General features: G+C 45.1%; 1 protein-coding gene across 3 annotated transcripts in view; it reads left to right on the top strand.

The window, feature by feature from the left end:
• Positions 1-4,799: 4,799 nt before the first annotated feature.
• The window catches only part of PIAS2 (protein inhibitor of activated STAT 2), a 58,296-nt gene continuing 36,412 nt past the window's right edge, over positions 4,800-26,683 (top strand). For all 3 annotated transcript variants that reach the window (XM_040336461.1, XM_040336470.1, XM_040336480.1), the window contains exons 1-5: positions 4,800-4,951; positions 7,705-8,161; positions 18,048-18,132; positions 20,189-20,239; positions 25,770-25,860. In XM_040336461.1, the coding sequence (XP_040192395.1) occupies positions 4,928-4,951; positions 7,705-8,161; positions 18,048-18,132; positions 20,189-20,239; positions 25,770-25,860 (708 nt within the window). In that variant the 5' untranslated portion in view covers positions 4,800-4,927. The remainder of the gene's footprint in view (positions 4,952-7,704; positions 8,162-18,047; positions 18,133-20,188; positions 20,240-25,769; positions 25,861-26,683) is intronic.

A 26,683-nucleotide genomic window follows, 5' to 3' on the forward strand; every position in this document is an offset into this window, starting at 1 on the left:
GTTGAGTATGCAAATTAGCTAGATACGCCAATCCACACATGTACGTCCAGTCGGTGCAATTTTTTACGTAGTTTCCGTAAGGCTTTTTTCGGCATAACGTTACCCCTGGGTCTATGAGGCGTATGCAATGTTAAGTATGGCCGTCGGGCCAGCGTAGATTTTTCCGTCGTTTACGTTGTTTGCGGAAAACGTTCACGAATAAGGCTTTGCGTAGAATTACGTTCACGTCGAAAGCATTGGCTTGTTGCGGGTTAATTTGGAGCATGCGCACTGGGATACCCCCACGGACGGCGCATGCACCGTTAAAAAAAATGTAATTTACGTGAGGTCAAGACGTATTAACATAAAACACGCCCACAACTTAGTGATTTGAATTGCGCGCCCTTACGCCGACACATTTACACTACGCCGCCGTAACTTACGACGCAAATTCTTTGTGGATACGGGAAATACGCTGTAAGTTACGGCGGCGTAGTGTATCTGAGATACACTACGCCGGACGTAAAAAAGCGCCGCGCTACGTGGATCTGGCCCATAGCTTTTTTCAAAATTGTCGCTCTTTTTTTGTTTACAGCGCAAAAAAATAAAAACCGCAGAGGTGATCAAATACCACCAAAAGAAAGCTCTATTTGTGGGGAAAAAAAGGTCGTCAATTTTGTTTGGGAGCCACGTCGCACGACCACGCAATTGTCAATTAAAGCGACACAGTGCCGGATCGCAAAAAGTGGCCCGGTCTTTGACCACCAAAATGGTCCGGGGCTGAAGCGGTTAAAATCAAGAAGGATTTGCAATCTGTTTCCTAAAACCTACATTTAGCTAAAATTAGAAATATAAAAATCAACATATGGCATACAGTGCAGCAAAACCTTGGATTGCGAGCATAATTCGTTCCAGAAACATGCTTGTAATCCAAAGCACTTGTATATCAAAGCATTTTTTTTTACAGGGTATAAAAGAGAAGAGAGGCGCCTCTAAGTGTAGCAATAAGTTTCTAAATGTTGTACCTTCATTACATTACATATTGCTACACTTGGAGGCTCCTCTCTTCTTTTTTATACTCAGTTGTGACATGACGCTACTCTTATATCAAGACATCGCTTGTATATCAAGGCAAAATTTATTAAAACATTTTGCTTGTCTTCCAAAACACTCTCGAACCAAGGTTTTACTGTATATTAGGTGGATTCAGAAAGACTTAGGCTGGCGTATTAGGCTGCGCCGACACAAATTTAAGCGTATTCTGTAAATTAGGCTCAGATACGAGCGGCGTAAGTGTCTTACCCCATCGTATCCTAAAGTGTACTTTTTAGGCTGACCGCTAGGTGGCGCTTCCATTGCGGTCGGCCTAGAATATGTAAATGAGTAGATACGCCGATTCACTAACGTACGCTTGCCTGACGCAGTAAAGATAAGCCATTTACGTAACACACTTTCAGGCCTAAAGTTATTCCATCAAATAGCTGGAATAGTAATGTTAAGTATGGCCGTCGTTCCCGCGTCGAAATTTGAAAATTTTACGTTGTTTGCGTAAGTCGTCCGTGAATTGGGCTGGACGTAATTTACGTCCACATTGAAACCAATACGACCGTGCGGCGTACTTTGCCGCAATGCACACTGGTATTTGTACACGGACGGCGCATGCGCCGTTCGTAAAATACGTCAATCACGTCAGGTCACCCCCCATTAACATAAAACACGCCCCCTCAGCCGAATTTGAATTAGGCGCGCTTACGCCCGCCCGATTTACGCTACGCCGCCGTAACTTAGCAGGCAAGTACTTTGTGAATCATGTACTTGCCTCGCTAACTTACGGCGGCGTAGTGTAAACACGATACACTACGCCGCCGCAAAGTTAAGGCCGTCTTTATGAATCCAGCTATATGTTTTTAAAAGCGCAGCGTCATTTATAAATATTATGTTTTTTTGGATGATTTATGAGAAGGTTTATTTTTCTGATGCCGAAAAAGTTCCCCCATTTTTTTCCATAAGGCTGCATTCACACCAGAGCATTGCGTTTATGCATGTTTTTGGGGTGTTTTGTTGCGTGTTTTTATACAGCATTTTCCAAGCATTTTAAAGGTTTTTAACGTTTTTGTATTAGCCAAGAGCAGGGCAGCCATCAGGAATTATGGGGCCCCTTACACAGCTTCAGGCATGGGCCCCCTTGAGCAGAGAACCGGGGGGGGGGGGGGGGTGCTGCCGCCTACTAAAATTGAGAAGCGGGGGGGGGGCTGCTGCGAATTGAGAAGCGGGGGGCCCTTTACAAAAAAAAGAAGAAAGGAGGGTAGCGATCCGGGGACATCCCCCCTCCGCCGCCATCTGGTGCTTCTCTGGGCTCTCCCGTGCCATCGGAGGCCCGGAGAATGAATTGCCTGACGCCAAATAAAGAGCATAGAGGTTTCCGGTGACCAAATGGTCACCGGTCATTTCTATGACCTTCGGTACCCGGAAGTAAACAAAGCCACAATCGTGGCTGAAAGCACGAGATCATGAATTTCTTTCCCGATCTCATGCTTTCCAGCCTGGAGGAGAGATGCGGGGTCTTATTGACCCCTCATCTCTCCATAAAGATAGGGTGACCAGACATCCCCAGTTTCAGGGGACAGTCCTCTGATTGAGGACACTGTCCCCAGACCAAGTCTGTCCCTGGTTTTGTCCCCAGATTGGATTTAATAGGGGGCAGGGGCAATTAAAATAAAAAAAATTGAATTACACCCCCCCCCCCCGCTCCACCGTGCCTACTAGCATAGGGGGGTTGTAGTTTTTCCATTATCTGTGCCCCTTTCTGATGATCATGTGCTGGTCGGAGTGGAGGGAATATTTCTTCAGTTTCGGGTGCATGCCCATTCAGCGTCGCTCGCATGTTCTTCTGCCTTGGCTCAAATCCTGGCCAGTCACCTGCCTATCTCCTTGCCTTCCCTGGCGGAGTGATCTTCCTCCGCTCCCCATCCAGTAGTAGCCGGGGCCCGAAGAGTAAGACTTGACAGGCTGTGAGGCGGGCGGCGACGGGCAGAGAGTCGCTGATTGCTGCCATTACTAGTAAAGAAAAAATATGTCCCCAAATTTCATTTTAACCACTTAAAGACCTTAGGTGTTTTTCAGATTTGGTGTTTGCAAGACTAAAACAGTTTTTTTCTGCTAGAAAATTACTTAAAACCCCCAAACATTATATATTTTTTTTTCTAACACCCTAGAGAATAAAATGGCGGTCATCGCAATACTTTTTGTCACACCGTATTTGCGCAGCGGTCTTACAAGCGCACTTTTTTTGGAAATGTTTGCAGAGTACTCACAGTACTTCTTTCTGTGTGTCTTCTTCTCTCCACGGTCTTCCTACAGGAAGTCACGACCATGTGACAGCCTGAAAATAGCATTAAAATGGCCGCGGCTCCTGTTCGTGAACCGAGGCGGAGTTCGTGAACCGGAGCATATTTTTATGAACTTTTCTGTTCGTGAACCGAGTTGTTCGTGAACAGAAGCGTTCGTGAACCGAGGTATCACTGTACAAGGGATATTTACATTCCTTGTAATAGGAATAAAAGTGATAAAAAAAAAAAATGTAAAAAAAAAGTGCAAAAATAAAAAAAATCCATACTAGGCCCTTATCCGAGCATGGTATGGATTGAAGGGGACCCATGCCATTTTTTCACATTATTTTATTGCTGGAAAAAAAAATTGGGGGAATCTCGCTGACAGGTGATGACTTATCTGTTGTTAAAGCGGAGTTCCGGCCACAATTTCACTTTTTAAATATAAATACCCCTGTAATACACAAGCTTAATGTATTCTAGTAAAGTTAGTCTGTAAACTAAGGTCCGTTTTGTTAGGTTGTTACAGCATTTAGACACTTTATAAAATAGAAATTGACTGGGGCCATCTTAAGTGTGGGCATCATGAAGTCAGACTGTATGACTTCCTGGATTTCAGCCTTGCAGATCTCGCACATGCTCAGTGCTGCACAAGCAGTGTCAGATCAGGTTTCAGCACCTGTGCTGTCCAAGTCACATGATTCTTTGAGACTGGGGAGTGCACAGACTCCTGGAAAGTTACACCCACTACATTCCCAGGAGTCTGTGCGGTGTAGGTTAGGAAGCATTAAGCACCTAGGTGCAGGAAGTGGGAAGATTAACTATTCTGCCTAGCAACAACACTTTGAAGGCATCTAAAAAAAAAAAAAAAATTTCGTAAAGGACTAATGACATTTTAAAACTACTGATGTAATGTTATATTTATGGGTGGAACTCCACTTTATTAAGGATGTGGCAGCTGGCTTCCCGGGCCGCTCCTTAACAACCAGCTATTCATTGGTTGTTAAGGACGCCGGCAGCCCCGCTCCAACGCTGAAGTTACTAAATGTGGCTTACACGCTGCACAAAACACTGCTAAATGATAGCAAAAAAAAAAAACACTAAAACTTTTGCGTATTTTGTCTAGCATTTCTAAAGCAGTTTTTTTTTGTGCATGAAGTTCTATAGTTAGATGGAAGAGTATGATTTTGTTTATGTGAGGTAGTCTTTATTTAAATGTATGTAACCCCTCTGAGGTAAGAGGGGGTGTAGTTCTTTGATTACAGTCTGATTATTCTATATGAGGTGACCAGCCACCTTTTCTCTCACACTCAGCACTGCTCAGTGCTCATATTTGCCTCATGTCCCAGCGGCCCTGCCTGAGGCACATTTTCCCGCCTTTTTTTTTTTTTTTAAGCTTATTCGGGAGAGCTGATTGGATGACAAGCTTAGCCGTCCCGCCTGGCAGGGAATTTGATTGAAGGGGGTCACGTGGCCGTTTTATTTTTTTGGGGGCGGGTCTTTGACGAGCGGGAGCGCGCATATGCGCGTGCCCGGCGCAACCCATCCCCCACGCGGAGCTTTTTTAAGCCCCAAGGTCACGTGATCCCCGCCGAGCGCAGGAATGGTACCGGGAGAAGATGGCGGATCCCGAGGAGCTGAGGGTGAGAGCGGGGGAGGGGTGGCCGCACCGGAGGAGGGGGGCAGGGCGGCCGTCGCTTCTTCTGCAGTGATGGAGGCGGCCCGGTGTGTGTGTGGTGATGACGTCATTCCTCTCACCGATCCCCGGGCCCAGAGATAGTACCGGGGACAGAGGGGGAGGGGAGTCTGCTGTGTACGGAGGGGGAGGGGGATATGTCATGGTGTCTGGTTCAGAGGGGGAGGGGGGCAATCCACTGTCACAGTGCCAGGGGGAGGGGTAAATGTCATACACTGACTGGGGGGGAGGGGAGCATCTGTGGCACAGTGCTGGGGGGGTAGTAATCTGTGGCACGATGGGGAGTAGGGTTTTGCCACCTCATCCCTCTACACCCAAACACATTACACGAGTTCTAAGGATAATAAAGGTGGTAATTAACCGCTTAAGTCCAGGAAGATTTTACCCTTTCACTGACCGCGTCACTTTATTTGACAATTGCGCGGTCGTAAGACGTACCCAAACGAAACTTGCATCCCCCCCCCCCCATAAATAATAGAGCTTTCTTCGGGTGGTATTTGATCACCTCTGTGGCTTTTATTTTTATTGCGCTATAAACAAAAAAAATATCCACACTAAAAAAAAAAAAATTCTTCATCAGTTTAGGCTGATATATTTTCTTTTACATATTTTTGGTATACAAAAATCACAATAAGCTTATATTGATTGTTTCGCACTAAAGTTACAGTGTCAAAAAAAAAATAGGGGGTAGATTTATGGCATTTTTATTAATAATAATAATAATAATAATAATAATAAAAAAATATATGGTCCACAAACCCCCAAGAATTAAAGCCAAATTGCTGGCACTACCCAAACATAGGGCAGGTATGGGCACCCCCGACTTTAAAAACTACTACTTCGCAGCCCATGTCACTAGAATCATTGACTGGCACTGTCATTACAAACTCAAGGACTGGATACAAATAGAGGAAGACTTAAGCCCCATTCCCTTGCGCGTCTCCCCCTGGACACCCTGGCCCAGTTATCCTACTTCCTGAACCACTTGCCGCCCGCCAATGACAAATTGACGTCGGCAAAGTGGTTGTAGAATCCTGAGTGGACGTCATATGACGTCCTCAGGATTTTGGGCCGCTGCGCGCCCCCGGGGGCGCGCATCGCGGCGATCGTTGTTGCAGGGTGTCAGTCTGACACCCCGCAACACTGATCAAGGCAAAGAGTCTCTCACAGAGACTCTTTACCACGTGGTCAGCCGTGTCCAATCACGGCTGATCACAATGTAAACAGGAACAGCCAGTAATCGGCTTTTCCTCCCTCGCGTCTGTCAGATGCGAGTAGAGGAGAGCCGATCGGCTGCTACTGTGACAGGGGGGGTTTGTGCTGATCGATTATCAGCACAGCCCCCCCCCCCGAGGATGCCCACTGGACCACCAGGGATGCAACAAAAAAAAAGTATGCCACCCTAGACCACCAGGGATGACAATGACAAAAAATGGATGCCAATCAGTGCCGCAATGGATGCCAATCAGTGCCCACAATGGGCATCACTGATTGGCAGGCATTGTTTGGCACTGATTGGTATCCATTAGTACAACGCATACGATAGTGCCCATTCGTCCTGCCTATCGGTGCCCATTCGTCCCACCTATCTGTGCCGATCCGTGCCGCCTATCTGTGCCCATCCGTGCAGTACCATCAGTGCCCGTCAGTGCAGTACCATCAGTGCCCATCAGTGAGGGAGAAAACATACTTATTTACAATGTTTTATAATGGAAACAAAAAAATTTTTTTTTTTTTTTCTAAATTTTCTTTTTTTTTGCAGAAAATACCAGCAAAATAAAGCTCTATTTGTGGGTACAAAATGATAAAAATTTCGTTTGGGTACAGTGTAGCATGACCGCGCAATTGTCATTCAAAGTGCAACAGCGCTGAAAGCTAAAAATTGGTCTGGGTGGGAAGGTGTATAAGTGCCCGGTATGGAAGTGGTTATAGACACACCTATTGGTGGGGACCACGCTGGGTCATCTTTGTTTAACCACAGGGCAGGGATAGGCATCACAGATGGGCAGGGATAGGCAAAACGTATGGGCACTGATAGGCGGCATAGATGGGCACTGATAGGCGGCATAGATGAATGACTTGTATAGCGCAACTCATGCGAACTGAATCGCCTCTGGGCGCTTTTTCCAGCCAGAGTCTGCTTGGCTGGTGCGGTCATTTTACCCCGTAGGATCATGACACGCTTGGGACACACAGTCATACACACAGATAAAGGACGCCAATTTTGTTTGGGAGCCACGTCGCAGGACCGCACAATTGTCTGTTAAAGCGACGCAGTGCCGAATCGCAAAACCTGGCCTGGGCATTTAGCTGCCTAAAGGTCCGTGGCTTAAGTGGTTAAGGAGATTTTCACAAAAACGGGCACCAATGTCTATGACGTCATCGCCGCTCCGGCCAATCGCAGCGCTGGAGCGGCGATAACAGGAAGAAGATCGGAGGAGACATGGCGGTGGAGGGCACGGAGGAGAACTTTGGAGGGCTTCGATCTCAGGTAAGTCAATCGTAATGAGCTAGTATGCTATGCATACTAGCTCATTATGACTTTCTCTTGCAGGGTTTTAAAAAAAAAGACAACTGAATGAGGGTTTACTTTCTCTTTAACATCAATGCGATTCTCTTATTTTTAAAACTTGTAATAATGGATTCTTTAGCTTTTTTGTTCAGCTCTTCTGACAGTTTGTTTTCTTTTTTTTCTTTTAGAATATGGTGTCCAGTTTCCGAGTGTCAGAACTCCAGGTGTTGTTGGGCTTTGCGGGACGCAACAAAAGCGGTCGCAAGCACGATCTTCTCATGAGGGCCCTTCACTTGCTGAAGAATGGCTGCAGTCCCGCTGTTCAGATTAAAATCAAGGAGCTGTACCGGAGGAGGTTCCCCCGGACATTAGACGGCGTCCCGGGCCTGAGATCTAATGTCTTCAACCTGGACAGTAATTCTTCGGTGGACTCTGATCTCACTGGTATCCACTCGCTACCTTCAACCTCTGTAATGCCTCACTCTCCACAATCCCCACTAGGAATGGTACTCCTGCAGGACACCAAACCTCAATTTGACATCCAGCAGCTCTCGCCTCCAATCCCACCTGTTCACCCGGATGTCCATCTCAAAAGTCTTCCCTTCTATGATGTTCTCGATATCCTCATCAAGCCCACCAGCTTGGGTAAGTGGAGGGATTTTTCTGGTTTGCCTGTAGCTAGCAAGGAATCCAGTCATTGACAATCTCATTAGTAAGGGTTATGTAAAAAAAAAATTGCATTTTGTAAGACCGCTGTGCAAATACAGTGTGACATAAAGTATTGCAACGATCCCTATTTTATTCTCTTGGGTCTCTGCTAAAAAAAAAAAAATGTGTGTGTGTGTGTATATATATATATATATATATATATATATATATATATATATATATATGTTTGGGGGTTCTAAGTAATTTTGTAGCATTAAAAATACAAATTTAAACTTGTAAACAACAAATGACAGAAATAGGATTTGTCCTTAACCACTTGAGACCCACGCTGTAGACGAAAGACGTCCACAGCGCGGCTCTCAACTGCCGGGTGGACGTCCTTTTATTTTCATTCCCCGCGCGTGGGGAAAAACTGTGCCCATCGCTGAGATGCCAATGCGCGTGCCTGGCGTCCGCGATGTCCGCAGAGTACCCGCGATCGGCAGTGACAGACAAGGACGTGGAGCTCTGTGTATAAACGGAGCTCCACGTCCTGTCAGGGAGAGAGGAGACTGATGCTGTGTCCCCTGTACATCGGGACACAGCATCGGTCACCTCCCCCAGTCAGTCCCCTCCCCCAACAGTAAGAATCACTCCCAGGGAATACATTTAACCCCTTCCTCGCCCCCTAGTGTTAACCCCTTCCCTGCCAGTCAAGTTTTTTACAGTAATCAGTGCATTACTATAGCACTGTTCGCTGTGTAAATGTGAATGGTTCCAAACTAGTGTCAAAAGTGTCCGATGTGTCCGCCGCAATATCGCAGGCTTGTCAAAAATTGCAGATCGCCGCCATTACTAGTAAAAAATATATCATAAATGTATCCCCTATTTTGTAGGCACTATAACTTTTGCACAACCCAATCAATAAACGCTTATTGCGTTTTTTTGTTTTTTTTTACCAAAAATATGTAGAAGAATACGTATCGGCCTAAAATGAGGAATAAAATAGTTGAAAAAAAAATTGGGATAATTATTATAACAAAGTAAAAAATATTGTTTTTTTTCAAAATTGTACGTCTTTTTTTTGTTTATAGGGCAAAAAATAAAAACCACAGAGGTGAGGTGATCAAACCCCACCGAAAGAAATCTCTATTTGTGGGGGAAAAAAATTATAAAAATATAATTTGGGTACAGTGTTGTATGACCGCGCAATTGTCATTCAAAATGCATCAGCGCTGAAAGCTGAAAATTAGTCTGGGCAGGAAGGGGGTTTAAGTGCCCAGTAATGAAGCTCAGAAAGGCTTTGGAGCTTTTATCTAGCTTAAATTGTATTGTTGCAGATTGTTGAGTTTTTGTAAAGCTCTTTTCTTTTTTTTCTTTTTCTTCTTTTTTTTCATGTTTGTTTTTTTTTTCTACTCAAATTTAGTAATAATGATATAAAATACACAAATAATATTCCTAAATAAAATCTTAAATACCTAATGGAAAAATACATTATTGATTTTTATGTCGTGTGTGTGTGTGTGTTTTTTTTTTATTGGGATTTTTCCTGTAAATATCTCCTAAACCATGCAGGTTTAGGAGATATTTATCATATATGCTTGTGCCGACGTCTTCGGGCCACTCGTGTTTCTTCAGCAGCTGTGCCGTGACCGGCTGCTCCCGCTCGCATGCATTATCGTGACTCCGGCCAATCACAGCGCCTGAGCCCGCGAACCCAGAAATAACTCTTTAGATGTCTAGACATGTCACTGATCATAGCAGTGTGCGGGGCCGCTGCACCAGCTTCAGTAGAGGTAAGTATTTCATAATGAGCTGGTATGTTATGCATACTAGCTCCTTATGCCTTTTTGTCTTACAGGGTTTGTGGTGGTTGGGGGTCTTTTTTTCTTTTCTTTTTTTTCTCTTGAGAGGTGCAGTTGACCTCCTCCTTTATTTTTATTTTTTACACTGCTGTGACAAGCTTTACTGGGCCTATTTAGTGTTAAAGCTGAGGTCAAGCCTAAAAAAATAAATAATAAAAAAAATAAACCCCAGCAGAATCCTTTATGTGCATATTTTATTATCCTCTAAGGCTGCATTCACACCTGAGCGTTTTGTAGCCTGAAGCCTGAAGCTATAAAATGCTAGAGGGGGAAAGAAAAATACATTATTCTCTATGAAGATGGTTTACATCTCCACTCCAAAACGCCTGAAGCTCAAACAAGTTTTGGACCCTTTTTGTCGCGCGAATCGGGCTGATTTGGGCGTTTTTGAACATTTGTATTCTCATAGAAACTAATAGAAACACTTGATTCAAGCGTCTAACGCAACAATGAGCGTTCCTACAGGCGTTTTGTTGCTTTAATCTGTTCTGTGAAATAGAATATTCACCCAAAAAAATCTACAAACATAGCAACAAATGATGAAAGCGATGAGCATTTTTCCTATTGGCTAAAATAAAAACGACAAAGTTCAAAAACGTCGGACAACGCTGTATGCAAACGCACAAATACGTGTTAATACGCGCGACAAAACGCCAGGAAAAACGACCGAAAACGCTATGCTCAGGTGTGAATGCGGCCTAAAGATCATTCTGATGTCCCTCATCGATTGGTGCCTATAGGCTGCTGAGGTTCTGCTTCTTTCAGTCATCTCTTCTTTGAAAGCATTTGATTGGCCAATGAAAGACCAGTGTCCCATTGACTACTAGATTATCTCTTTACTATCCAGTCCTATAAGGCTTCATTACAGCTTAAAAACGCCTGTCCATGTTATTCTATGGCATCATGCCCACATAGGCGTTTTTGAGCTGCAAATGGCATAGGCGCAATAGAGCTGTAAAAACGCCAGACATTAAAAAACGCTCAAAAACGCTACCGCAGCGTTTTTTTTTTTTTTTTTTTACAAAATAAACATGGACAGGCGTTTTTAAGCTGTAAAAAAGGCTAACAAGAGTGTCTGTAAAAACGCCAGTGGAAATGAAGCCTAAGCTTATTCACTGACCACACTGTGCAAAGCATTAGAACCCCGATTGGCTTGCTAGTTGAACACAGCTGTGTATAGAATTTTAGAAATCTGATTTTGGAAGTTTTATTCTAGTTCTGTGTGTTTTAACCTTGGCACAGACCGACATTTCCCACTCTGTATGAACTAAAAAAAAAAAAAAAAAAGTTTTGCTTGGAATTATTTTTGAACTCCTGCAATTAACCACTTCGTATCCGGGCCATTGCAGTTTGACGGCCACAGGGTGGCTCTACAATGCCGCAAGGATGTCTATTGACGTCCTCGGCTCCTCCGGCCACTGGGGTGCCGATGCGTGTGCCTGGCGGCCGCGATGTCCTCCAGGTACCCGCCATCGGCCGTTACACAGCCAAGGATGTGGATCTGTGTGTGTGTAAATGCACAGATCCACGTCCTGTCAGGGAGAAGGAGACCGATGCTGTGTCCCTTGTACATAGGGACACAGATCGGTCACCTCCCCCAGTCATTCCCCCCCCATAGTAAGAATCGCTCCTAGGGAACAAATTTAACCCCTTCCTCGCCCCTAGTTTTAATCTCTTCCCTGCCAGTCACATTTATACAGTAATCGGTGCAGTTTTATAGCACTGATCGCTGTATAAATGTGAATGGTCTCAAAAGTGTCCGATGTGTCCGCCATAATGTCACAGTCCCAATAAAAATCACAAATCGACGCCATTACTAGTAAAAAAAAAATGTCATTCTATCCCCCATTTTGTAGGCGCTATGACTTTTGTGCAAACCTTTTATTATTATTTTTTTTTTTTAATTGTCGCTTTTTTTTTGTTTATAGCGCAAAAAATAAAAACCGCAGAAGTGATCAAATACCACCAAAAGAAAGCTCTATTTTGGGGGGGGGAAGTATGTCAATTTTGTTTGGGAGCCACGTCGCACGACCGCGCAATTGTCATTCAGATCGTACCGAAAGCTGAAATTTCGCCTGGGCAGGATGGGGGTATATGTGCCCATCAAAGTGGGTAAAGTGATATTAAAGGTTCAAGTTTGTTATTTATTATAATAAAAAATACACATACTTGCCTCCACTGTGCAGTTTGTTTTGCACAGAGTGGCTAACCCCCTCTGGGAAGAGCTCTCCCGAGGGGGTTACCTTGCGGGCACGCTCCCTGTGTCATACACTCGGTGTCCGTAGACGCTGATTGTATGATTCGGCCCTCGGTGGCCGCATCATTGGATTTGATTGACAGAAACGGGAGCCAATGACTGCGCTGCTATCAATCTATCCAATGAAGAGCTAAGAAGCCATGGAGAAAGCGACGCGGGATTGTGCCCACAGAAATTCGGGGCTCAGGTAAGTAAAACGGGGGGCTGGTGACTGCAAGGTGTTTTTTCACTTTAATGCATAGGATGTATTAAAGGAGTTATAAATGAAAAACATTTTTTTACCTTAATGCAATCTATGCATTTAGGTGAAAAAACATCCGATGTTGCTGGCCCCGCCCCCGTTTTACTTACCTGACCCGTCGAAAGTCCCGCGCGGTCTCGAGATCCTCTTCGCCGCTCAGCCTGGTCGCTGATTGGCTAGAGCGGATGGATCGAGAGCTGTGCAGCCATTGGCTGGCGCTGCTGTCAATCACATCCAGAGACGCGGCGCGCCGAGGGGCGGGGCCGAGTGATACAGTGAGTGGCTATGGCCGCTCGCTGTATCACGTGAGCGCGCTCGCATGGTTGGTCAGTACTTGCGAGGAGGACCAGAGACAGCCGCCGAGGGACCCCAGAAGACGAGGATCGGGGCCACTCTGTGCAAAACGAATTGCACAGTGGAGGTAAGTATAACATGTTTTGTTTTTTTAAAGGAAACATTTTTTTTTCTTTTACAACCGCTTTAAGGTGAAAAAACATGAGGGTTTACAACCCCTTTAACTGAGCGAACCCCAGCGAGGGTTCCTGCATTTAGCTGCGGGTGGGCAGACTCATTGAAAGCAGCAGGAGGCTGCCCCTTCTCGCAGCTAATTGCACACACTTGCATGTATTTTCTCTCTCAAGCAGCAATACAAGTAATCAGCCATAGATGCAGACAGTCTTGTGTACAGGGCTGATTACTGCATGAGTGATCACATGTGAGTGGGTGCGATTAACTGAGGGCCTTAAAGTGGTTGTAAGTACTTGCCCAAGCCCAATCTTGATCCAGTGATGATGTGCACAAGTGCAGTGGCTCTGGTGGGGTCTCTCCCTCCTCGTTGGCTGAAACAAGCTCAGTGGGAGCCATTGTCTCCCTCTGCTGTCAGACAGTGTGGGAGGGGGGGGGGGGTAATGCTCTGTGTCTTATGGACACAGAGGTGGCTCTGGAGTGAGCACAAATGGTGCCCCCATGTCAAACAGGCTTGCAATGGAGACACTCAGCAAGGGGGAGGGGCCAGGAGTGCTGGCTGGGGACCTGAGAAGAGGTCGGGACTACCCTGTCACATGGTCCCTGTGCAACCCATGAGCCTTTAATATCATGTTAAGTCTTCCATTACTTTCAATGGGGCTGCCTAATTTGCAGCTAATTACGGAGTGTGAATGCATTCTTATCCGCTTCTCTGTTTGGAAATATTTGAATAGATGATGCAATTTATGACACGGGAATGTGCCAGATGTGAACTTTAGATGATACACAATATTTATTTACTTTGTGAGCACATCGCATGGGCAGATAATGCAGATCATTAAGGGCTCTTTCACACGTCCGTTCCGTTCGTCCGTTTTTTGGACGTCCGTTAACGGACCGCAATGCTTCCCTATGGGCTAGCGTCCGTTAGCGGATGAGCATCTGCTAACGTCCGTTAGCATCCGTCTGCGTTCAGTTCCGTTTCTTTGGACGGAAGAAAACCCTATTTTTCTTCCGTCTAAAAAACGGAACGGACGAAAAACGGACGTTAACGGATGATCCGTTTATCATCCGTTCCGCTAACATCCGTTTTTCTATGTAAAAAGCCCCAAAAAGAAAAAAAAAAACGGACGCAAAAACGGACGCAAAAACGGACGCAAAAACGGATCAACTGATGAAAAAAAAACTGATCTGAAAAACTGAACGGACGTGTGAAAGAGCCCTTACAGGGGCATCTCCTAAAATTAGAATATCATCAAAAAGTTACTTTGTCAGTAATTCCATACAAAAAGTGAAACTCGTATATTTTATATAGATGCGTTGCACACACACAGTGATATATTTTAAGCATTTCTTTCTTTTATTTTGATGATTATGGCTTACAGCTAGTAAAATCCCAAATTTTAGTATCTCAGAAAAATTTATTATTACATAAGACCAATAAAAAAAAAAAGGATTTTTTAATACATGTTGGCTTGCTGAAAAGTATGTCCATGTACAATATAGTATGCACTCAATGCTTGGTCGGAGCTCCTTTTTAGATGAATTGCTGCATGAAAGTGGCATGGAGCGATTAGCCTGTGACACAGCTGAGGTTTTATTGGAAGCCCAGGTTGCTTTGATATCGGCCTTCAGCTTGTCTGCATTGTTGGGTCTGTTGTCTCTCATCTTCCTCTTGACAATACCACACAGATTCTCTATGGGATTTAGGTCAGGTGCATTTGTTGGCCAATCAAGCACAGTGATACCATGATCATTAAACCAGGTATTGGTACTTTTGGCAGTGTGGGCGGTGCCAAGTCCTGCTGGAAAAATTAAATCAGCATCTCCATAAAGCTGATCAGCAGAGGGAAGCATGAAGTGCTCTACAATTTCCTGGTAGACGGCTGCGCTGACTTTAGACTTAAAGGGGTTGTAAAGGTTCGTTTTTTATTTTCTAAATATGTTCCTTTAACCACTTAAAGTGGAGGTTCACCCAAATAATCAATTTTTAACATTAGATTGAGGCTAATTTTACTAAGCAGAATCGGGTGTTTTTTAAAAAAAAATCAATGCAGTACTTACCGTTTTAGAGATAGATGTTCTCCGCGTCTTCCGGGTATGGGCTGCGGGACTGGGCGTTCCTATTTGATTGACAGCTCTTCCGACCGTCGCATACAGCGCTTCACGATTTTCCGAAAGTAGCCGAACGTCAGTGCGCAGGCGCCGTATAGAGCCGCACCGACGTTCGGCTTCTTTCGGCAACTGGTGACGCGCTGTATGCGTCCGTCGGAAGGCTGTCAATCAAATAGGAACGCTCAGTCCCGAAGATCATACCCGGAAGCCACGGAGAACATCTATCTCTAAAACGGTAAGTACTGCATTGATTTTTAAAAAAAAAACACCAATTCTGCTTAGTAAAATTAGCCTCAATCTAATGTTAAAAATGTTTTCCCGGGTGAACCCCCACTTTAAGGACCGCTTCCTGCACATATACGTCGGCAGAATGGCACGGCTGGGCACATCAACGTATATGTACGTTGATCTTTAAGCCCAGCCGTGGCCCGCGGGAGCGCTCCCACGACCCGGTCCGAAGCACCGAAGAATACGTATCGGCCTAAACTGAGGAAAAAAATGTTGTTTTGTATATTTTTGGGGGATATTTATTACAGCAAAAAGTAAAAAATATTGCATTTTTTTCAAAATTGTCGCTCTATTTTTGTTTATAGCGCAAAAAATAAAAACCGCAGAGGTGATCAAATACCACCAAAAGAAAGCTCTATTTGTGGGGGAAAAAAAGGACGCCAATTTTGTTTGGGAGCCACATCGCACGACCACGCAATTGTCTGTTAAAGCAACGCATTCCCGATTTGCAAAAAGGGGCCTGATCCTTTAGCTGCATTTTGGTCCGGGTCTTAAGTGGTTAAGCTAGTGCATTGTTGGTTCACTTTCCTTTTCCTTCGATTTCCCTTCTAAATGTTTTTTTTCTTGGTTTTCTTTGTCTGAATTTCTCACTTCCTGTTTCTCCTCAGTAAGCTTTCCTAAATGACTTTCCACCGCACGGATGATGGTGGAAAGCTTACTGAGGAGAAACAGGAAGTGAGAAATTCGAACTAAGAAAAAAAACATTTAGAAGGGAAATCGAAGGAACAGGTAAGTGAACCAACAATGCACTAGCTTAAAGGAACCTATTTAGAAAATAAAAAACAAACCTTTACCACCCCTTTAATAAAACACAGCGGACCAACACCAGCAGATGACATGGCTCCCCAAATCATCACCGACTGTGGAAACTTCACACTGGACCTCATGCAACTCAGAATCTATGCATTTCCACTCTTCCTCCAGACTCTGGGACCTTAATATTCAAATGAAATGCAAAGTTTTCCACAGTCAGTGATGATTTGGGGAGCCATGTCATCTGCTGGTCTTGGTCCATTGTGTTTTATCCAAAGTCAGAGCAGACGTCTACCAGGAACTCATGAAAATTATTCACATCGAAGAAAATGATGTACATGGCATGATGTGCCATGGTAGATACCTTGATTACTTAAAGTGATTGTAAAGTCTCGTGTTTGTTATTTAAAAAAAAAAAAAGTCATACTTTCCTTCCACTGTGCAGTTTGTTTTGCAGAGTGGTAACAAATGCAAAAAAATCCACGCTGTCTTAATGGTGAGCAGCTAACACAACCAATAGACAAATGGTGAAAAAACATAAAAGTGTAGCGCTAAACATATGAAGGTACACCTGGTGGTGGTGAACACAGTGCAAAACAATATGTACAATATTTGAAACAATCAATGAACAAATATCTATGAGAAAATGAAGACCAAAACAAGTCTGATATAGTGAAAATGGTCACTGATGTATTGAAAAATAGTGAATAAGTTCAATATAAATCAAAGTGATGATATTCCCCAAATCTTGAGTGGAAAAAAGTGCAGTAGAAATGGCCGCCACCAACATGAGAGGCTTACCGGAACCAGTGAACCCTAAAGAACGTAAGTTCAAAGGTTCAACTGAGCATGGTGTAAACCACTGTGGAAGCTGGATCCTCGGCTGCAGTTCCAACAAAACGTCTCACACACCGAACCAACATAAGGGGGTATTCTGATTATGGGTAATAACCCAGGAGATGCCGGGAGGTGGAACCCGGATAATGTAGAAAAAAATTAAGAGAAGGGCACGTAGCGTAATACTGTATGGTAAAGGTATTTAATGTAGGTAGGAACACTTGCATAAAGAAGTTAAAACAGCGCTTGTCAAAGTAGAGCTGCACGATTCTGGGCAAAATGAGAATCGTGATTCTTTTGCTTAGACTAAAGATCACGATTTTCAAAAACTGAATGCCAGAACCCCCCAATAAATAAATAAATAAACCTGTGATGTATCTGAAAATATGAATGTATAAAAAACGGACCAGTGATCTGTCTATAATGTTAAAAGACCATATAACTCCTATGAAAAAAAGCAGAATCAAACTTTGATTCTGCTTTTTTCATAGGAGTTATATGGTCTTTAACATTATAGACCTATCACTGGTCTGTTTTTTTTTATACATTAGAAGCAGTACCGCCGACAACCATTGGGTGGCGCATGGATACACACTACAGTTGTACAGAACTGTGAGAGAAGCCCAGGCATCCATTCAGCGGCGCAGGCTGCTGACGAGCGGTAAGAGAAGAAAATCGCGGGACATCCAGCCTTAAGATCACGGGGGGTGAATAAAGATCGCAATCTAATTATGATTAATCGTGCTCGGACTCGGCCACGCCCCCCCCGGTGCCCGCATCACTGGGTTTGATTGATAGCAGCGCAGCCATTGGCTCCTGCTGCTGTCAATCTATCCAATAAACAGCCGGGACCCCGTGGAGAGAGGGACAGCATGTCTCCGCCGAGGGAAATTCGGGGCTCGGGTAAATAAAACGGAGGGGGGGAGGTTGGGGCGCTGCCAAAAGTTTTTTTTTTTTTTTTTAACCTTGAATGCATAAAACATGAGGGTTTACAACCCCTTTTTAATGCATGTTTAGAGTTGGACAAATGCAGATTGCTCATATTTGTTTGTGCTTTTTCAGTCCAGAACAGCCTGCAACGATTTCAGGAGAAATTCTTCATCTTTGCCCTGACACCTCAGCAAGTGCGAGAGATCTGTATCTCCAGGTAAACCCAATCACATGCTGGCATTTGTGTTTTATTTTGTACACTTTACCCATGTTTGGTATTTGTACATTATATATATATATATATATATATATATATATATATATATATATAGTGGTTGTAAATGCAACCCCCCCACTTTTTTTTTTTTTTTTCTGACAAGTGCTGATATTTTTGGGAAAGTACTCGCCGATACGGAGTACGGATACCTTTTGCAGTGCAATTTGAGCCTGTGCAAAATTAATGCGCTCAAATCGCATGCAATTTGAGCAGGAATGCTGTGCAATTTATGTCCGATTCGCATGCTGTTTCCTGCACTGCTCCTGTGTGAACCCAGGCTGAAATCACTGTGGCAAGCCTGAGTTCATACAGGAACAATGGGGGAAGCTGCATGCGATTCTTTACATTGCCTTTTTGAGCCCATTCATTTTGTATGGGCTCAAATTGCACCGCAAAGGTATCTGAGCATTTGCGTGAGTACGAGTACTTGTGCAAATGCTTGTTGTTGGCACCTGCACTGTCACCGGTATCGGTATCCATATCAGTGCAACCCTATAAGATGTAGATTATTGGATTACCACACAAATCTGGAAACAATGCCTGAATAAGGTCCCTTTTCACATGACAGGACCCTCCATTCAAGTGAAGTTCCACCCTGATTTTTATTTATTTTTTCCCAAAAATCCCCCCCCCAAAAAATAGAAAAATCAAAATTTAAAAAAAAAAATGTATATTCAACAGGAAGGGCTGTTGCTATGCCGAACTAGCTCTTCTGCCTCTTCCGCCACCGCGGTCGTCTTCTTCCTCCGTTGCGGTGTCTTCTGGTGAATGGGGCGCGCTGCCTTCTGGGAACTGTGTGTATCCAAGGGGCCAGCCGCCCATTCACAAAGCGCGGTGCGAGTCGCACATGCGCTGTAGGAAACGGGCCGTGAAGATGTAAGGCTTCACTACCTGTTTGCCTTAGCGTCAGGGGGGCCCATCATCGCGGGCACCTAGGACAGGTAAGTGTCCTTTATTAAATGTCAGCAGCTGACTTAAAAATAAATAAAAAATTGCGGGTGGAGTCCCGCTTTCACTTCTTTGGATCAGTGGATGTAAAGAGACTTGGAGGTATACTTGTATGGTTTACCTCCAATCTGGTCCGCTAAGAAATCGGAATGACATCCGTTCCATCAGATTAGAGGGCAGCCGGGTATAAACGGACAGCCGGACTGTTCACACCTGGCCGCCCATAGAGTAGAGCGAGCTGCATTCGTGTCTGCTCTGCATTAACGGAGCGGACACGGACCTATCATCCGCCCGCTCTGGTCAGACAGATTCCAGAGTTAATCCAAGTTTTTTGTAAGTTTATTGCCACATGCCGATTGATTATATGGCAAACAATTTGAATTTGGCATAATAAAAAATACAGGTCAAATCTATAATAAAATTAAAAGTACAATGCACAACCTACAGTCAGTTTGCATAGTGTGCGGCGGTGTAATTTTTAGTCTATATAAAGCATGATGTGACATCCTTGTTCCTGAGAAAGAGGCCCTGTCCCTAGAAACACATCATCATGCATGTCTGAGTGATGCCTATGTCTTGGTGACAAATCTTCGCATAGTGACCTCCTTGTCACTTGGGTTTGTTCTAGACCACGCTGTTGGTCTGTGGTCTTGTGCGTGTTTTTGAAATTTTTTGGGGGGGTTTTAATAAATTGATCAGGTAATGCACTAGGCCAGTGATGGCGAACCTTGGCACCCCAGATGTTTTGGAACTACATTTCCCATGATGCTCATGCACTCTGCAGTGTAGTTAAGCATTGTGGGAAATGTAGTTCCAAAACATCTGGGGTGCCAAGGTTCACCATCGCTGCACTAGGCCTTTAATTCCTCTTGTTGTGCTCTTTCATGGTTGAGATCAGTTTATAGACGGGTAAACGGCCTGCTTCCACAGTGTGTTGTAAAGTGGCTCCAATGAATAACTGATAACCATTTGTACAAGTTTTTGTCATTTTAAACATCAATCTTTGTCCATATGTCAAATCTCTGCTCTTTGTTCTACATTTCCACAGGGATTACATGCCTGGAGGTAGGAGAGACTATTCAGTGCAGGTCCAGCTGAGGTATAGTCTCATTTCAAATATGGATGTGTGTGTTTATTTCTCCTACGCCTTCCAGGACGGCACACCAGAGAGATAAGGGCTCCTCCCACAGGAAACACAATCAATTGACAAGTTTGTTATAAGTTCCCACCCACCCCCTTGCTCCTCAGTATTTTGATTGTGTTTCTCCCGAACACAGCGGCACGTTTGTTGTTTTATATTACCTGGAGACGGTGAGGTCGAAGGGTACCCCTGTTGAGGCAGGTTCAGGGAGGCCGGGGAGAGCTGAACTGACCTGTTGGCTTCGGTCGCTCACAGGTCGCCACAAAGACAGGCATGGACGCTCTGAGCTGTGGTGAAAAAGCCATCATCGTCCCTCTGCACAAAAATCCGCCACGCTGCTAATCTCTTCTTCCTGGGGGGGTTTGCAGAGGAGCATTGCGCTCCAGACCTCGTTCGGAGGTACAGGAAGCGCGTCACCGGAGAGTGGGCGTTCCCTACACGGCAACCCGGAAGTGACGCTTCGGCGTGGAGGGCAGCGTGGAGCGGTGGGGTCGGCGGCGGATAAACCCTTCAACAGGTACCGGCAAGCCAAGGACCCAGTCAACCTCCTCATGATGGAAGAGGAAGGGAAGACAACCAAATCCAGATCGGGGGTCGGTGAGTACAGCCCCCCCTGGAAAGGGAGGAAAGAGGAGAGCGAGAGTTCCTGAGTCGCAGGATGCAGCTGGTAACGGCTGCCTTCCTCGTTCTCTCTCTCTTTTCTCCCTAGTACAGCCTGCAGCTCAGAAGTGGGAAGGAATAACATGGTTGTTTTATTATGTTCCCTCTCTAACAGAATCTCCCGGCGAAACCCAGGGGGCCTCTGCTCAATCCTCAGCATCTGCTAGTGGTAGTTCCTCTAAAAAATGTGGAAACTGTAAAGATAAGCTCCCAAAATCCTACACCAAACCCTTCTGCCACAAGTGTATTAACCAGTTGGCTGGGAAGGAGGCAGCTGCCATGATGAAAGATTTTCTCTTGTCAATGCAGTCTGAAATGTTGGCCACGGTTAGAGCTTTCAGGGAGACGGCTACACAAGCAGCCACAGGCCCTAGCACAGAGGAACCGGTCCCTAGAGAGACTTTGATTTCTCAGGGAAGGCTTGTTGCAGGACCCAGTACCCCTTTCCTACCCTCCCAGATCTTTTCTCATGATCAGGAGGAAGAGGAAAGTGAGGTCATGAGCCAGGTCACTAGACATAGCTCAGAGGGTGAGGAGGATAGAGACTCAGTCATGTCTCAGGAGGAAGGAAAATTGAAAAGATTCCTCTTCTCAGCAGAGGATGTGGACAGTCTCCTTCAGGCAATCTATGCCACTGAAGAGATTCCAGAGGTTCCTAAAACGACCTCTGCACAGGATAAGGTGTATAGGGGGCTCAGTGAAACACAGGATAGAGTCTTCCCTCTCCACCAATCTCTAAAAGAAATAATCCTACAAGAATGGAAATATCCAGAAAGGAGACTGACCACTCAGAAAACCTGGAAACGGAAGTACCCGTTCACCCAATCAGTTGGGGAAGTTTTCTTTAAACTTCCTAAACTGGATGCGGCCCTGTCTCAGGTCACTAAACAGTCAGACCTCTCATTTGAAGATGCTGGCAGTATTAAAGACCTAATGGATCGTAGGGCCGAATCACTCCTAAGGAAAGCCTGGGAGGCTAACACAGCTTCTATGGCCCCAGCCTTAGCTGCGACCTGTGTAGCCAGGAATGCAGACCTATGGGTAGAGAAACTGGCATAACACCTCGGCCAGTTTACAGAGTCAGAGGAAATCTTGGGGTCTCTATCTTTGATAGGAAAAGCTGTCGCATACTTGGCAGATGCCGCTTTGGAAACTGCTAAAGCTTCAGCCAAGACAGCGGCCTTGATCAACTCGTCCAGGCGAGCTATCTGGGTTAAGGCCTGGGATGGGGATGTCACATCAAAGGGAAAACTGTGTGGACTCCCTTTCCAGGGTTCACTTCTGTTTGGCCAAGGATTGGATGATGTCCTAGCTAGGTCTTCAGAAAAGGGAAAGAAATTCCCTGTGAAACCTAAGAAAGATGGTTTTAAGAAGACTTTTCGAGGCCCCCAGGGGCAAAACAAGCAGAAGTATAAAAGAGAACCCAATAGGCGCTGGTTTTATGGCAAAGGGAACAAAAAGAATAACTTGCTCTTTCCCCCTGCCAAGGCTGATGCTAAACAGACCAAGTGACGCCAAGGTCAAAGTAGGGGGGAGGCTGTCCCAGTTTGTACAACAGTGGGAAAGTATTTCAGACAGTCCCTACATACACAAGCTTATAAGGGATGGGTTCCGCCTGGAATTTGTCACCTTCCCCCCCCCCTATGATCACCCTCACGCAGCTCCCCAAGGATACCCTAAAGAGAAAGGCCCTCTTGGAAGGGATTCAGGAATTGGCAGAGCAACTAGTAATAATACCAGTGCCAGTGGAACAGCAATACCGGGGGTTCTATTCCCACGTGTTTTTGGTTCAGAAACCATCAGGAAAATTCCGCCTGATAGTAAACCTGAGAAAACTAAACGGATTTTTAGAACAGAAGAAGTTTTCCATGGAGAGTATTTACTCAGTAAGAAAGAACCTCATGAAGGAAACCTACATGACAACCATAGACCTGAAAGACGCCTATTTGCACGTGCCAATTCACGTGGACCATCAGGCCTTTTTGAGGTTTGCGGTAGCGGTAGGGGAGGAAATCTTTCATTGGCAGTTCAGGGCGCTGCCCTTCGGCCTAACCTCCAGCCCCAGAATCTTTACAAAGATACTGGCAGAGGCCGTAGCCTTCCTACATCTTCAAGGCATATGCCTTATACCATACCTGGACGATCTACTGATCTCCGGTCAGACAGAATCACAGGTTCAGAGGGATACCAACAGGGTGATGGAGTTTTTAGAAAGCCTAGGCTGGATTATCAATTTAGAGAAGTCCTCCCTCATACCAGAACAGGTAAAAATATTTCTGGGCTACACTATAGACTCCAGGCTTCAGACGCTCTTCCTGCCAGAAGAAAAAATAAAAAAATTAGCGTCAGCAGCAGAGAATCTGGTGAGATTCCCCAGACTTCCCAGGAGGTCAGTTATGAGAGCCCTAGGCTTAATGTCGGCATCCATACCAGCAGTAGTCTGGTCCCAATTACATGCAAGGATACTCCATTTTTTCTTTCTGTCCTCTTGGGACAAGAAGAAGGAATCCCTGGATCAGGAGATTTTACTCACCCCTCAGGTCCTGTCATCCCTAGAGTGGTGGACCAGTCACCAAAACCTAAGGGAAGGACGACCTTGGGCACAATGGGATCCGGTAAAATTGACTACGGATGCCAGCACATGGGGGTGGGGTGCCCACATGGGGGGGAAAAAAGCCCAAGGAAGATGGTGCTACCTCCTAGCTCGTCAATCTTCCAATGCCAGGGAACTCGGAGCAGTAGGAGAAGCCCTGAAGGCCTTCCAACAAGATGTCACAGACAGGGAGGTCCAGGTGAGCTCAGACAACGCTACAGTAGTGGCCTACCTGAATCGCCAAGGCGGTACCAGATCCGGTCCCCTATTGGAACTAACCATGGAAATTCTGGGTTGGGCAGAGAAAAAGGTCACCTCCATCTCAGCCATACATATAAAGGGGACAGACAACATAGAAGCGGACTTCCTCAGTCGCCAACAATTAAGACAGGGGGAATGGGAATTGAATCCCGAGGTCTTTCAGGCCCTAGTTCTTCAGTTTGGCGAACCAGACATAGACCTGTTCGCAAACCGGAAGAACAGGAAAGTGAACAGGTACTTCTCAACCTCCGTAGAACGGGACTCCGAGGGCCTGGACGCGCTGTCCCAGAACTGGCACTTCAGAATGGCCTACGCCTTCCCACCCCTGGCGCTAATTCCGCGGGTACTCCAGAAAGTCAGCAGGTCCCCCGGTCAGGTCCTCCTTATTGCCCCATGGTGGCCAAGGAGGACATGGTTTGCGAATCTGAGGTTCATGTCAGTAGCAGAACCTCTGAGACTCCCAGCCAGGACAGATCTTCTCAGACAGGGTCCAGTGTTTCACCCGAGACCAGAGTTCTTTCAACTAACAGCCTGGTTAGTGAGCGCCAGATTTTGAAACAAAAAGGTTGTTCAGAAAAGGTGATTAATACTCTCCTTACAAGTAGAAAGCCGGTCACCAGAAAGATCTACTTGAAAATATGGAAAACTTTCCAGACCTGGAGTAGAAAAAGACTAGAGTCTTCCCAGTCGGTTCCGGTTATCCTGGATTTTCTCCAGGATGGAGCAGACGCCGGGCTTAAGGTTAGCACCCTGCGAGTACAGGTAGCTGCCCTCTCCGTGTACCTGGATAAAAGATTAGCGAAGGACGACCTAGTTAAGAGGTTCTTACTAGCTAGGGAAAGAATGTCCCCCGTCCTTAAAAGCTTCTGTCCACCATGGGACCTTACTAGGGTATTAGAGTCATTATCTATGCCCCCTTTTGAACCTTTAGAGAAAGTTTCCTTTAGGTTCCTTACGTTAAAATTAGCTTTTTTGTTCGCTATTACTACAGCCAGGAGGGTGGGAGATCTGCAAGCTCTGTCCATGAAAGAGCCTTTTCTTAGGGTGCAACCAGACAGGGTCACTCTTAGGGCAGATCCCTTATACCTACCTAAAGTAGCATCCTTACTCAACAGGACGCAAGAAATGATATTGCCGTCCTTTTGTTCAGAACCAAAGAACGAGAAGGAATTTAAGTTTCACTGTTTGGACGTAAGAAGATGTCTTCTTATATATTTAGAGAGAACCAGAAGTTTCAGGAAATCTAACCATCTCCTAATCCTTTATGGTGGAGTCAGGAAGGGATTGCAGGCCTCAAGGCCATCAGTCTCAAAATGGATTAGAGAAGCTATTGCAGAGGCTTATCAGTGTGCAGGAGAACCAGCTCCACTTAATATCAAAGCTCATTCAACCAGATCTCTGGCGACATCTTGGGCGGAGAGAGCAGGTGCCTCCTGGGACCAGATCCGTAGTGCGGCTACCTGGTCAAGTCATCACACCTTCCTGAAGCACTACCGTGTAGAATTGTTGTCACAGCAAGACCTGGCTTTCGGTCGGAAGGTCCTCCAAGCTGTGGTCCCACCCTGAGGTAGGCCTGAGGTCCTTTTATATCCTCTCTGGTGTGCCGTCCTGGAAGGCGTAGGAGAAAACCTACGTTAGATCTACCGGTAACGGTATTTCTACGAGCCTTCCAGGACGGCAGGCCTACTACCCACCCTATGTGAAGAAAGGTAAGCTATATGCTAAATGGTAAGTACCGATGGGGTGCCCCTTGTGAACCAGTTCAAGATTACTTTATTAAATACTGAGGAGCAAGGGGGTGGGTGGGAACTTATAACAAACTTGTCAATTGATTGTGTTTCCTGTGGGAGGAGCCCTTATCTCTCTGGTGTGCCGTCCTGGAAGGCTCGTAGAAATACCGTTACCGGTAGATCTAACGTAGGTTTTTCCTTCATACAAATTGTATTGATTCTTGTTTTTCTCTGCCACAAACAGGTTGTGCTTGGCAGAGACAAGCTGTCCTCAGGAGGACAACTTTCCCAGCAGTCTCTGCATTAAGGTCAATGGGAAACTATTTCCTTTGCCGGTGAGTTTTTTAGATCTTTTTTTAAAAAGCACTTTTATTCTTCACATTTATATTGCATCAACAAACTGGAAACCAATTGTAGCTTATTGTCACACATTTTGGTTGTGGGATGAAAGCCAAGTGTTCAGAGAAAATTACCTCTGCCAACCAACGCCAAGAAGATTTACCCCCATGTTTTTTTTTTGCAAAATCTTTTTTTATTGAGATTTATATTGACATACAAAACTAGCCCACGCAGGAGCCGAACAGTTGCCCACACAGGGGCAGTACCCCGGTCGCGACAACATGCCGCAACAGGGCACAACACACATCTTAAACATCCTAACGTAACTTATACTATAGCCCCAATGTGGGGAGAGGGTAACTTCAGGATAATCTGTGCTCAAATCGGTATTGACAAAAGAATGCAGCATGAAAATAGTTGGGTCAATAGCTAACAAACTGCAGACACATTATCTATCTAGGCATTTTACCCCCATGTTTAACCACTTCCCATTACTCAGATCCCCTGAACTTTATATGTTTTTTTTTTTTTTTTTTTTTTTTAGCAGAGACCCTAGGGGATAAATTGGCGGACGTTGCAACTTTTATATGTAACGCTGTATTTGCACAGTGTTTTTTTTCCCTGTAAGCTCGCTTTACTTGGAAACAAAAGTTTCATGAATAAAAAAAAAAAAACAGTAAAGTTAGCCCAATTTTTTTTGGTATAATGTGAAAGATGTTACGCAGAGTAAATAAATACCAAACCTGTTTAAAATTGCGCACACTCGTGGAATGGCACCAAATTTTGGTACTTAAAGGGGTTGAAAACCCCCCTTTAGTG

The sequence above is a fragment of the Rana temporaria genome, chromosome 1 (assembly GCF_905171775.1).
Source record: "Rana temporaria chromosome 1, aRanTem1.1, whole genome shotgun sequence".
Taxonomy (NCBI): domain Eukaryota; kingdom Metazoa; phylum Chordata; class Amphibia; order Anura; family Ranidae; genus Rana; species Rana temporaria.